At 39.2% G+C, this 12,564-nt stretch overlaps 1 protein-coding gene across 2 annotated transcripts; it reads right to left on the bottom strand.

The window, feature by feature from the left end:
* Nucleotides 1-241: 241 nt before the first annotated feature.
* myb (v-myb avian myeloblastosis viral oncogene homolog) lies at nt 242-10,586 on the bottom strand. Of its 2 annotated transcripts, XM_047387257.1 has the most exons (16): nt 10,353-10,586; nt 8,441-8,558; nt 8,291-8,362; nt 7,676-7,768; nt 6,845-7,065; nt 6,189-6,408; nt 6,001-6,069; nt 4,760-4,864; nt 4,124-4,360; nt 3,868-3,996; nt 3,534-3,649; nt 3,346-3,448; nt 3,142-3,237; nt 2,775-2,885; nt 2,588-2,671; nt 242-1,644 (listed from the first exon to the last, which is right to left on the bottom strand). In XM_047387257.1, exons 1-16 carry the CDS (start codon nt 10,373-10,375, stop codon nt 1,525-1,527), a joined length of 1,917 nt encoding a protein of 638 aa, XP_047243213.1. In that variant the 5' UTR covers nt 10,376-10,586; the 3' UTR covers nt 242-1,524. The 2 variants fall into 2 exon arrangements, with proteins under 2 accessions (XP_047243213.1, XP_047243214.1); XM_047387258.1 differs by lacking the exon at nt 3,868-3,996 and having other exon boundaries at nt 10,353-10,577.
* Nucleotides 10,587-12,564: the final 1,978 nt, after the last annotated feature.

The following is a 12,564-nucleotide window of genomic DNA, read 5'->3' as shown; positions in this document are numbered from 1 at the left end:
TATTTGAATACTACAAAGCTCAGAGAAATTTGAATACTACAGATAGGTTGCACTTTGGAAACACCAGATCTGGAATCATTCATTCGCTATAGAGAAATTACTTTAGACAATTATAAACTTTTACAATATTTTACAACTTGAACAAATGGAAATACTTTATCTTCATCGTATTGTTCTTTTATCATAAGCGTTACTATGTAACTTGAAGCGTTCACCCAAGTAACACTCAATAACACAAAGATTTCATAAAAACAGCACACTTTATTGGCTTGGCAGTATACAAAAGTATAAAAACATGAAAACTTGGCATGTATAAATGCTTTTTTTTTTAAAAGTCCGAAGCTAGTATCAAAAAAGGCATAAGAGTATAAAAAATGTCTGTTAAGTGTTTGACAATGGCTACTTTAATCTCTGTATGAAAACAAAATGCTGATGAAGTACACTTTACAAAAACAATACAAAACTATTAAGAGTTTTATTTTTAACTGATACAAAAGTTTCTAGAGGGCTTTTGTTTGTAGTAGGATATAAAAACATCAGTGTTTTATTCTTTCGTTTTACAGAAAGTCAAGAGCAGCTTGGTTTTTACTCTTACTCGGTGAAGCTCATTTCAGATTGTGAAATGCATAGTGTAGTCTCTCTTTGTCTCTTTCCATAAAGATATTCATTTTTCCATACATTTGTCCCAAATGTAAAAGCCAGAAATGCGTCGAAAATTTGAAATGAAAACTTAATTTGCTGTGACGTAAAGATCACAATGTGGTAACCAGTTAATACTAAAGTTGGCCAGATTTGAACCATGATATAAGAACAGACGTAGCAGTTCTTATTAAGTGTTTATATGACCAAACACCTGAAATTTCCAGCTGACCAATACACCCTTTAGAAAAAAAAAGTGAAATATTTCAATGAATAAAATTCAGAGGTCAGTTTGGAAATCCGTATTATGCCTTTGGATATATGATAATGCTAACAGGGCTTAAATACTTAAAATTACAACACTGCTCAATTGGTGGATTGTAAAACAATTACATATTCATAATCCAGAACAAAAATAAAAAACAAACAGGAACAAACAAACAAATAAATTAACTTGTTCTTTATATTAATATCAAAATTCGGAACCAACAATACAGCCCAACGCAAATATAGTCACCTTTTCCCATTTATAATACAACAGTAACAAAAAAAAAACAGAGCAAACATGGAAGGATGGACATTTATATATATATATATATATATACATACATATATATATATATATACACATATATATGAATGAAACTCAAATTCAACTTAAAGATAAAAAAAAAAGAAAAAGCACGTGTTTAGTCTTTGGTTGGTTGAAATCCAACAAGTTTGAGTGTAAAAACACCGATGGCGTAAAAGCCTCTCCCAACTGTTGTACCACAACAAATATTTTAAAAAACCTGCGACGCTGAGTCCAGCGCAGGGAGTGTTGACGTTTCCAGATCAGCGCCCCCGCCCCCCTCCGACTGTTTATTTTGTCCCTCTCTCAAATGTCTACATCACCAGTGTCCTCGTGGGGTAAGTGTTGATGTACTTGTGGTTCTGCTCAGAGGCCAGAATGTGTTCCTCTGTCTTCCCGCAGGTCGCTTGTTCCCAAGAACTGAGCTGCTGCTGCTGTAGAAAGGAAATAAATTGGCACTGATGAGTATTCCTGATTGATAGGCAACAGCATCTTTTAAGCTCACATTCTCACACACCATTTATTTATTTATTATGTACAGTATGTGTAAAATGTGCCAGTACATACGTGTACACTGCTACCATGAAGCTAGAATAGTTTTGTTTTCAGACACATTCCTTTTTTCTATTTTAATTTTCATGCTCATATGTTTGGAAGAAACTGATCAATAAGATTTTATGTACACTTTATTTCGCAAGAATAAATCACATTTAAAAAAATCATTGCAACTTTACAGGTGTATTATATACATATTTTATGTGGTGTATTATATACATATTTTATGTGGTGTATTATATACATATTTTATGTGGTGTATTATATACATATTTTATGTGGTGTATTATATACATATTTTATGTGGTGTATTATGTACATATTTTATGTGGTGTATTATGTACATATTTTATGTGGTGTATTATGTACATATTTTATGTGGTGTATTATGTACATATTTTATGTGGTGTATTATGTACATATTTTATGTGGTGTATTATGTACATATTTTAGGACTTTTCTGATCAACGCCGATTTTCGTTTTTCTCTGCCGTTCTGACGCCACTTTCGACAGATTCTGAGTCATTATTCTGAACACCCGAACATTGGTAAGAGACAAAATGTGCCGCAGGTTCTGTTGTCCAACTTAGAATTACAGGATTATCCCATTTGTCCATTTTTGTTCAACTTTCTTTGGCTTTGATTCATTTAACAAATAGGAAGAAGTAAAATCTAATTTTTCAGGTTGCAACAAGTAATGTAGACTTGATTCGCACTGTTTTATGGTTGCAGTGCTCAACAGTTTTTGTACATAAAAGTACTGCTTGTTTATTTAATGAAGTGTCATTTTTGTACTAGATTAGCTTGATATTATGTACATACCTGTAGTGGGCTGTTTATGCCTCTGCGAGGGAGGTGGTAGGGTTTGTGTCCATCCTCACTTAGTAATGAGCTGGTAAGTAGGTCCTGATTAAAGGTTAAGAAAAACAATTAAGTTTGAAAATTCCTTTGATTTTAGAAATAACATTTGAATAATTAAAGTCAGAAGGTTTGAGTGTCGTAAACTCACATGTGGACTTAAAGGTACTTCCTGTGCGGAAGCGTTGGGGGAGAAGAGCTGTGTGTTGAGTTCTTGTCCCTCCCACTGCATACAGGGACTCCTTTCGCACGGGGACTCCACCTTAGAGCCCAAACACATCTATGTCATACACCGCACGTGACCATACAACCACAAAACATGTGTATTGATCACAGATGCCTACCAACGTCAAATCAGCTCAGACTATTTGCATGGAAGGTAATTAAAGAAAATGGAAATAACCTTTCAACAAGTTCTCACAACGTACACATGAAAACCCTTCAGATAGTCCTACATTTCTCTTTAAGTTGTTTTTGTTGCTGCAGGCGTGTACATGATCTTGCTGTTTGGAAAGTACCTCTTGTTTTATCTTCTTTAGAGGAGGTTGCTCAATGGCACACTCCATCGGTTCCTGCTTGATAGACTCAACCATCTGCTGCTCCAAAGTAGTACTCTGCAATAAGAATATCAATAAATCTTTTAGCTCAAAACATTTTGTGTATGAGTAGTTAATGTGACAAATTTAAAACTCAAGCAATGTTATTTTTTTATTTCCCCTCACATGTAGTTTGAGAGACCCATGAAGGCCCAAAGTTGATCTGAAAGGAGTGGGTGTACGAGGGCTCGACTCCATGAGCGATCGACGGATGTTTGGAGTTCGGAACCTGAAAAGGCAGACATAAACCGTGTTTAAAAAGATACGCAGAATCAAATCTGCATTTCAAAATGTTGAAAACTGAACTAACTTACATTTCATTCTCTTTCTGAGGTCGGAGGGAGTGGTCGATAAGAGGCTTGGTGTCCACCGGCATGCTCATTTGTAGAGTGTCAATGGAGTGTTCTGGACTCATAGATTGGCTGAGAAACTGAAACAAACGAGAGGAAAAGAGTTAATCAAGGGCGTTCAACAGTTAGTGCTTCAGGCTGGTGGAAATTTGGAAGATCATGATGTAAAAAAAGGAGGTGCCACTACTGAAGGTGGATCAAGGTGAGAATCACTAGTTCTAAATGATTTGTGCCAATATTGTGGGAAGACGGACTGGTGATTGGATGGATTTTGATCACTTTCAACTACTTTAACTACCTGCGAGGGAGAAAAGGGCAGAGTTCTGACTGGTGAGGACTTTGGAGTTGAGCAGGTGAGCCTGCCTGTTTTCAGAACACTCCTATCCAAGAAACGACTGGTGACGGCCTCGCCCTCTAAGGGGAGGTTCTGGAAACAGGGCAGCAAAATATGGGTCAAGACCCAAGCCTGAGAAACTCTATACAGCTAATTTTAAGGCTATGCAATTTATATGGAAACAGTTTTATGCTTCTTTAATTGCATTGCAGAAACTTACAGAATCAATGACAGATTCCATGAAGTCTGGGAATATGTTTGTGAATGTCGGGCTGCTGCGATGGCTGCTGCTGGTGATGCTGGCTCGTGTTGCTGAGGCGCTTTCTTCAGGTAGGCAGCTTTGGTCGAGAGGCAGCGCCGGTGCGGCAGTCTGGAGGTGAGACAAAGACGCTGCAGCACCATCCGAGCTGCTGATCAAAGAGCTCTGGGTTGCCCAAGCCGGAAAGCTCAGATTCATCTGGAGAGGTGAAAAAGAAAACGTGATGAGGGGTAGAAAAGCCTGGAAAAGAATGTGTAAATGCTTAACAAATAAGAAAAAAAGAGAAGAAGAAAGGGAACTTTAAATTAAAGAGCAACAGAAGTGTTGAGTAGAATAGAGTTGCACAAGGGCTCAGACTCACACACACACACACACACACACACACACACACACACACACACACACACACACACAGCAAAGAAATGGTGATAAGGTCCTGTTTCATCACTTCTGCAGAAACAGACCCCCCAGATGTTTCCTCCTCATCATTCACGCAAATACACACGTCCGACCACTGTCCTTAAAGCCGGGGTCAAAAATACACACGCATAAATCGTGCTGTCACAATTTCATACCCAGACAGACGTCTTTACTTACTGATAGTGATGGCTGGATCTGCAGTTCGTTCTCTGTCGCCATGAGCAGCCGTTCGATCTCTTTCACTCTCTGCTCTTTCTCAGGGTCATCGTCACCATAGTGTCTCTAGAAGAACATCATTGGAGTAAAATATTAGCACATTCCTGTATTGGCCCATTCCACTCATGCATATTTCCCAGATTGCTAGATAATATAGAACTGTTTTGGGATATAAAAAAAAAAAAAAAAAGAGGACCTAATTTTCCTGTAGTTTAACTAGGGTTGTGTACAATTGGATCAAATTGGACTCAATGTTTGCCTGGTATTGGACTGAATTGGATGGATTTGAAGTAAAATTGGATTGAGTTGGATTCTATATCATTTGATACTATTAAAGTGGAACAGTTTGTCTTGAAATGTGGATGACATCTGATGTAACTATAGCTTTAGAAATTAAGTTACCGGTAGTTGAATTAAATTGAACTGAACTGCAGGAGGACTTGCACATAGGCATTGGTTGGTTCTCAAAAACTTTCATGGCCACTAAAATTTTACCGCTTAAAAGGTCTTTTAATGAGATGCCTAAAAAAGTTGCGGAATGACCTATGTTTCCTCTGGCTGTTTGAAACATAGACTAGAAACGCTCCCTCTTACCTACCTCATGCTCGGCACTGCCGGTTGGCTGGCTGAAAGAAGGCTCCTACACTTTACGGCTGTTTGGAAAAATATCCAAAGGCGGAAAACATGGATACTCATATAGAACGTACCCCATGTCTATTATTGAGGCAATCTGTTTTAAGTAGGTATTATTGTGTCTTTACTCATTTAAATAAATTAGACGTTAAAACGTATTCAGAGATCACGTATTTTTATTTTTTATTTTCATATAAAACGGCATAGTTTTACTCCAGGTTATTGTAGTGTGAGAATCTTACACAAACTCAGGCCTACTTGCAAGTTTTTTTCTAAAACAGCAGAGCTACAGTAGTACAATTAGTCCCTCAGGTATGGCGTGCTTCAATAAGCTTAAGTAGGAAAACCGCATACTTTCATTATTTGTATTAAAAAGACCATCTAACCTAATTTCTGAGGATAATGTCAATCACATCTTACTCGTGGCTCTCTCTGTAACTTTTCCTAAGTATGTCTAAACAAAACAAAGGAACCTAATGGATAAATAACCATCATGTGACTGACTACATATTGTTTTTGCTTTAAGGGAATATTGAAAATGATTATTATGAGTTGCTCAAAGTCCTTACTTGTATAGCAGCAGTCCCGTGCTGAGGAATGTTCAGGATATTTAAATGCACAGCCATTGGGAAGGGCAGCTGTTGAATAAAAAAATAAAAAACATTACCGTAGAAATTATTTTATCTCAGGATGTCAGAAGTTTTATTGTTTTATATTTGCCACAATAGTCTTAAATTTCAGTGTAAAGCCCACTAACTCTGTGTGTTTCAGATATGTAGTTGTAGGTCACAGGAGGCAGCTGTGCGTGGCTCGGTGAGTGGTGGGGGAAGCTCATGACGTGATTGGTAGTCTTGATGTAGCCGTGGTTCATGGACAGTGAGGAGCTGCTGGTCTTCGACGTGCTCTGAAGGTAACCCTCTTGTTCAACCTTTCGCCTCATGGTGGAGTTCCAGTGGTTCTTTATGGCGTTGTCAGTCCTGTAAGTTGCAGGGAAAACATGTATTAAATGAAAGATATTTGTTTTAAAAGCACACCCATGAACTACTGAGGTCCATAAGCGCTGCTTGAGAAACTTATCAACACAAGACACATGCAGGCCAACACAGATAAAGAAAGTCTCAGTCAAACACACAGACCCATGCATGCAGTTGATAAGGTTATCAGAACACAACAATTACAATAATCTTAGAGCTATCTCTCTATCTGTTGATATTCTCTACAAATTTTTTTCATTAAAAACCAACCGGCCCTACACTCAGTGTCTAATTGTCATTTTGCTTTCCCTTCTTGAGTGTCCTCTCTTTCAGCTTCCTAACCGCAGCATTGCGCAGCTAACCAGCAAAGGCTCTGTGATTCATCCAGCTTCTCCTTTTCCTCCTGCTCCCCCAAAGCCTTCTTCGTTCTCCGCCTCACCTGCCAGGGAGTAGCTTGGCGATTTCTGCCCAACGATTTCCCAGCTTCTCGTGTGCCTGGTAGATGATCCTGTCCTCCTCCTCGGTCCACGAGGTCTTCTTGACTTCTGGGTTCAGGTGGTTGTGCCAGCGCTCGCGGCACTGCTTGCCGATGCGTCCCTTCAGGTGCTTGGCGATCACTGACCAGCGCTTGGCTCCGTACTTCTGGACCAGCTCGATCACCTGCCACGTTTTGTGTTTGAGGGAGAGAGCGAGAAAAAAAAAAGTGCAAAGCCAATAAAAGGAGGAGGAGGAACAGAGTGAAAAGGAAGTCAGCAGTAAGGGTTGGACATGGAGAAAGGGGAAGGATGGAGTAATTACAGGGAGCAGAGGGAGAAGTTAAGGTGTATAAAAATATGATGGCAGAGGGAGGAAGAGAACACACACAAAAAGAGAAATTACTTTAACTTTTTTAAATTTGCCCATAATTCGGTTTTCTATTTAACTAATGGGGGTGACTGGGAACACCTGCTGGTGAACAGGCAGGGATTTTCCAGTGCAATGTAAGCCACTCTGCTAATCATTACAGTGGCATCGTGTGGGTGGAAATACTACTGATTTGAATTAGCTTAATCCATATACTCCACTGGCTGAGATTAACCAAGTTATATGTTGTGTAACCTTCAAAATGTGCAACAGCAGATGGCTGAATTGCTGCAGAGTAGTTACTTTAATCACTCAGGAACATAAAGTAATTGTTTTTGATTCTTACAGCCTGTTTCCTGTGAGTAAAACTGTTACTTCAAACAGACTTAATGCTTTGTGGTGCTCATAAAATGCTGAATTTTCTTACCCTCTGGTCCTCTTCTTTGGTCCAGGGCCCTTTAATGAGTTCTGGGTTGAGAACCTTCTGCCACCGGTGTTGGCACTGCACATCTGTACGATTCTGGAAGGTTTGGAGAGGGAAAAAAAGTCATTTTGCTGTTGCAATAGGGGTACTTTGCACATGTAAATCAAATCAAGCAAAGTGTTAAAGAAAAATAATGACTTCGTTGTAGGCAATGGTTGGTTACCAATATGCACTTTAAAATTACTCAAACTTTCCACAAAATGGCTTAAAGTCCTTTTAATGAGATAACTGAGATGACTGGAGTTTTCCTTGGATGTGTTCAGTATAGAGTAATGCAGCAATGCCCCTCCCCCACTTGTTGCACTGCTACCAGGGTAGGTGAATAATTTTTCCCCACTTACTGACTGTTTGGAAAAATGTAGTCCTGAAAAAAAACCACAGACAGCCATGGTGTGGAAACTAAAGGAACACCACCCATCAATACTAATAGGATCGTCGTGTTTTAAAACTACAGCTGGCAAACCCATGCTGACCCTTTTTAATTATATGTTTTTTTTGAGTGTATTACCTGCACATACCCCTCCTCCCCCCCTCCCCCACCCCCGAACTATAACTCACAGTTAATAGACTCGCAATTAGTTTCCAATCTTCTGATCCGTGAAGTTCAACCAGTTTCTTCAGCTTCTCATCCTGAATAAGGCAAAATATGATTGTCACTGCAATAGAAAGAAAAGATTTTAAACTTTTTGGACTTTTTTATTTACGTACCTCTTCACGAGTCCAGCGCGTTTTTCCAAGGTGGCGTTTTCCTACTTTGGCAAGAGTCCCGTCATAGTCATGTTCGTACACATCTGTCTCCTCTTCATCTTCCTCGCTACTGTAAACACTGTGAATGCACACACAAAAACAGACGCATTTGTTTTAAAACGTTGTTTTAATCAGCGTGAAAAACATTGTAGTAAGATTTTAGATAACAATGTGGAAAATAGAACATGCCACTCTTTAATCATCTGCTTGGAGAGTTAATAAAAATATATATTTTTTTAAAAACCAGTCTGTACTCATCAGGTGGCAAAAACAGAGAACCAGTCATTCTTGAAGGTTTGGGTGCTGGCTTTGAGCCTAGACACTCACAAGGAAAGAAAAAAGAAAGAGGGAAGAACAGCAAGTAGAAGGGAGGGAGGAGAAGGATGAACAGGTTCCAGTGTTTTTGGTTTCCACAGATACTGGGATTGGCACATGTGATCATCATTTTGTGACCCCGGCATGTTGAGACCTGCAATGGCATTGTACATCACAACCTCAAATGCATGCATATACACACATTCACACACACACAAACACAAGGAACTGGTTAACCAATCAGATTGTTGAACACTGTTAACGTGGAAGTCAGGTAGGGTGCTTGCAAGGGAGCAACAGGTGAACAGACATCCCACAGTGTGTGTGTATGTGAGGGGTATTTATTGTGCATTATCTCCCTTGTTCTCCTTTTTTTCATTAGGTAAAAGGTGTGACTATGATGAACTGTGATTACATTGTTGAGAAGTACACAAATCTAACTCTAAAGACTTAACTACATTTTTATAATTTTTAGTTTGAAGCAAAATAACATTAAAGTTTCTGTTTCACCCAAAAAGCATTGCACAATATTGCAAGTTGACAAATAATATAAAAGAGCTGACTAGAGTGTTTATAGGAAAATATTATTCTATGTGATTCGGGAATGATCTGTCATTTGATCCTTACAATTCTATTATAATAAGACTAGTCAGCATTCACATCAATATATTAAAACCGACCAAAAACAGCACTGAGAACCATGAAAAACAGAGCAAAAGCTATCCATATGCCCGCTTAAAGCACGCTAATTGGCAGAAATAGATGGGGAAACTGTATACAACTAATCAATACAATTTATTTTAAGTTCTCTGTTCTCAAAAACTGGCTAATAAGGAAAAAAAATAGCGCAGGTACTGCAGAGGACGCTGTGAAAACGCAGTTTCCAAAATAGCAGAGTGCGCTCCTCGCTTTCATAGATGCTGCGAAACACTTGCAAACTTAATCAAACCGGGTTTAGAAAAGTCGTCTTCATAGATACTCATGTAATCTACAGAGTGAATAACGACAGACAGCGTGAAGCCGCTGGGCATTGGTCAGCACACCGTGAGGCGCTTAAAATGACTCCTTAAAAACTTTTGTGAATCAAATACAACATCTGAAACAGCTTCTACGTTTAAATATTGACCAACACGCTGTTTTAATAAAGTGTGATCATTCAGCGTCAGCTCCACCGGTGTCCACGCACCGTCTCGCTCACAGCGTGGCGTTAACGCGAGAGCGTGCATGTGTGCGTGTCACTGACAGCAGTGAGGAGCGCACATGCCAGATGACCACCACCACCTGTCATTGGCGCGAGCGCGACAAGCTCACCATCAACAAATGCCAAAAAAAAAAAGCTCTCACACACACCGCACAAAAATGCTGAGATAATTAGCTATATATAAAAAAAAAAAAAAAAAAAAAACATATGAGCGAGGCACAAAAAGACGCCGCTTTAAACGCTGTGGTTTCTCACAGAAATAGCAGCTTTAAGTGGAGGAAAACAATAACTTGCAAAAAAAAATCAAGAGGAATACGAGTAGAAACGAGAGGTTGGAGTAGTTTATCTGCTTTTTACCTGTTTTTCGGCCGCCGAGTCATGGTAAAGTTTAGCCAGCGGCTTGCAGCAGGTTGCGCCGAGCGTGTACTTTCACTATCAGTGCAGTGTTTGTTCTCCTTGCGAGCAGGCAGGCTGACATTAATTTAAACTGCTGCGGACTCGCAGGGGGGCTCCTCCCTCCCCTTAGCATCCCGGTTAATTTGGCGCTCCCAGCTCTCGCGTTCGACTGCGCATGTCCATGATACGATACTTCACTTGCAGTCCGACTATTTTCTTCGACACTGTAAAAAACATATTAGTAATCAAAATGTGTTATTTTAAAACATTTCAAGGCTTTATTTGTAAATAAATATATTCACAAACATATCCTGTGCTTACTCTTCAATACTAATGCAAGAACTGAAGATATTTTTAACATTTACAAAGTGTTACTGAAGTGCTCACGCCTCGCTACACTTCAGCCTTGTCTCAAGCGCTCTCTGCCTCATCGTCCGCGATAAGCTTTTTTTCAGTAAATTAAATTGCTTCTTCCTTTTCCTTCAAAATAAAGAAGGAAAGTGATGTGTTTGGGCCAACAAGAATAGGTTTGCACTCAAGAAAGATGAAGTTAGATTACTTCCAGCGTTGAGCCACCTGTTCGGCGGAGTGCCCCCGCTAGTGTTGCAGATGTTTTCCTGTGATAAAACCTGCAACAAAACCTTGTCTTATCATCCCGCGACAAAACCCGCCTATACAAACAAAGTTAAAGAAATCCAGTGGCACTAAAACTATTTGTGGAAATTTATTGCTCGTGTAATTCATAGCTTTGGTGTCTTTATGAGCTGTTCCTAAAGTTTCCTTTTGAGTTCTTTCTCGAATAATGCAAATGATCCATATCTCAATATGGAGCAAGTTGAGCCTGTTTTTCAGCCGCTTTCTGTGGAGAATGAGTAAGAAAATAATGATCTTGTGTAACTTGTAATTTAGTTTCTTTTTCCAGCGACTGCAGACTCGTTTTGTGATCTGATTATTTTTGTTTTGCTTAAATTGTACATGTTCCATTTGTGAAGACTGTCCTTACTCACGCATTCATTGCAGGAAGAAGGGGGCTTAATGGCTTGTTTGTATAAATGTGTCTTCTCATTGTATTAGTTCCTCCATACGCGACCGTATTATCCTGGTCACTTGTAATTATCATCACCCCAGAACAGCCTATTGTTCCAGGATAGGCGATTATAATAGAGGACTCACATGAGGTACACACATGCGCTTGTACATGTTGCCATGGATAGAAAGTTTCACTTTTGGATGCAACATACAATGTACTTATAATCCAAGCAGACAAATTATTACACTACACTCACAAGTTATTACTTACAAATGAGGAGATAAAAATGTGTTTACAAATCCAGACATTGAACATTTGCACAAAGGTTTGAGTCAACTTTTTATTTCCAGTGATTATCATCACAGATTCATGATGTAATGCGTCACTGTTGCCTGGATGCGATCACTTCTAGGCTTCAATACACACCCGTGTGCACATGTTTTACCACCAATGCCTCGAGGAGGTGGTATTTCTATTCCATTCAAATTCCTAATTATATAGCGGCTATGCGAGATCACAATACCACATTCTTCACATATAAAGTCAATAAAATTTGGTATATCCCACTTTTAACCAATTTTAGTTCTGCTTTTATGAATTCGGCTGTTAATTTGCACAAATCTTAAAATTTATAAAACACTACCTTTTCCTCGAGGGTAATATTTTCAAACTGCACCTTGTTATCTGAAACCAAATTGAGAGAAGGGAACAAGGCTATGCAAATTTGCCTATAGTAGGTCAAACAGGAAGTGCTGAGACTCATTGACTGTTTAGCCTGGGACATTTGCATGGGCACGATTGGACAGGTTGATGGCAGGCATTGTGATGGCCGACCACTTTGCAAAGCCTTGTGTGCACAGGTTAGCTCATTTGAATGATTTTAATGACAGCTCTTGGACCCCAAGGTATCGTCCCATAAAGCTTTCAAATCCAGAGCTGGGACAGCAAACCATGTGCGTTGTTAGTTGTGGGTATGCCACAGACTCTTCCTACTCATATGTTTATGTGAAGCTGGGCACTGAGGAAAGGCTTATCCCAAGTCAAACAGCTGGTCAATGTGATTTTGTATGGCTATGTGGTTAAGAAGATACATTTGCTGCCAGATAACTGTTAAGAAAGGCATATATTAAATGTTTATAAGTG

The sequence above is a fragment of the Girardinichthys multiradiatus genome, chromosome 15, assembly GCF_021462225.1.
Source record: "Girardinichthys multiradiatus isolate DD_20200921_A chromosome 15, DD_fGirMul_XY1, whole genome shotgun sequence".
NCBI lineage: Eukaryota > Metazoa > Chordata > Actinopteri > Cyprinodontiformes > Goodeidae > Girardinichthys > Girardinichthys multiradiatus.
This window is presented reverse-complemented; position numbering and strand designations above follow the sequence as displayed.

What these genes read in the sequence shown, in the direction of transcription:
- myb (XM_047387257.1), bottom strand. Translation starts at nt 10,375, where the DNA reads ATGACTCGGCGGCCGAAAAACAG. An exon ending in ATGGGTCTCTCAAACTACAT is followed by an intron (nt 3,238 to 3,345) that starts GTGAGGGGAAAT and finishes TTCTTATTGCAG; the next exon opens with AGTACTACTTTGGAGCAGCA. An exon ending in AAGTACCTTTAAGTCCACAT is followed by an intron (nt 2,672 to 2,774) that starts GTGAGTTTACGA and finishes ACCTTTAATCAG; the next exon opens with GACCTACTTACCAGCTCATT.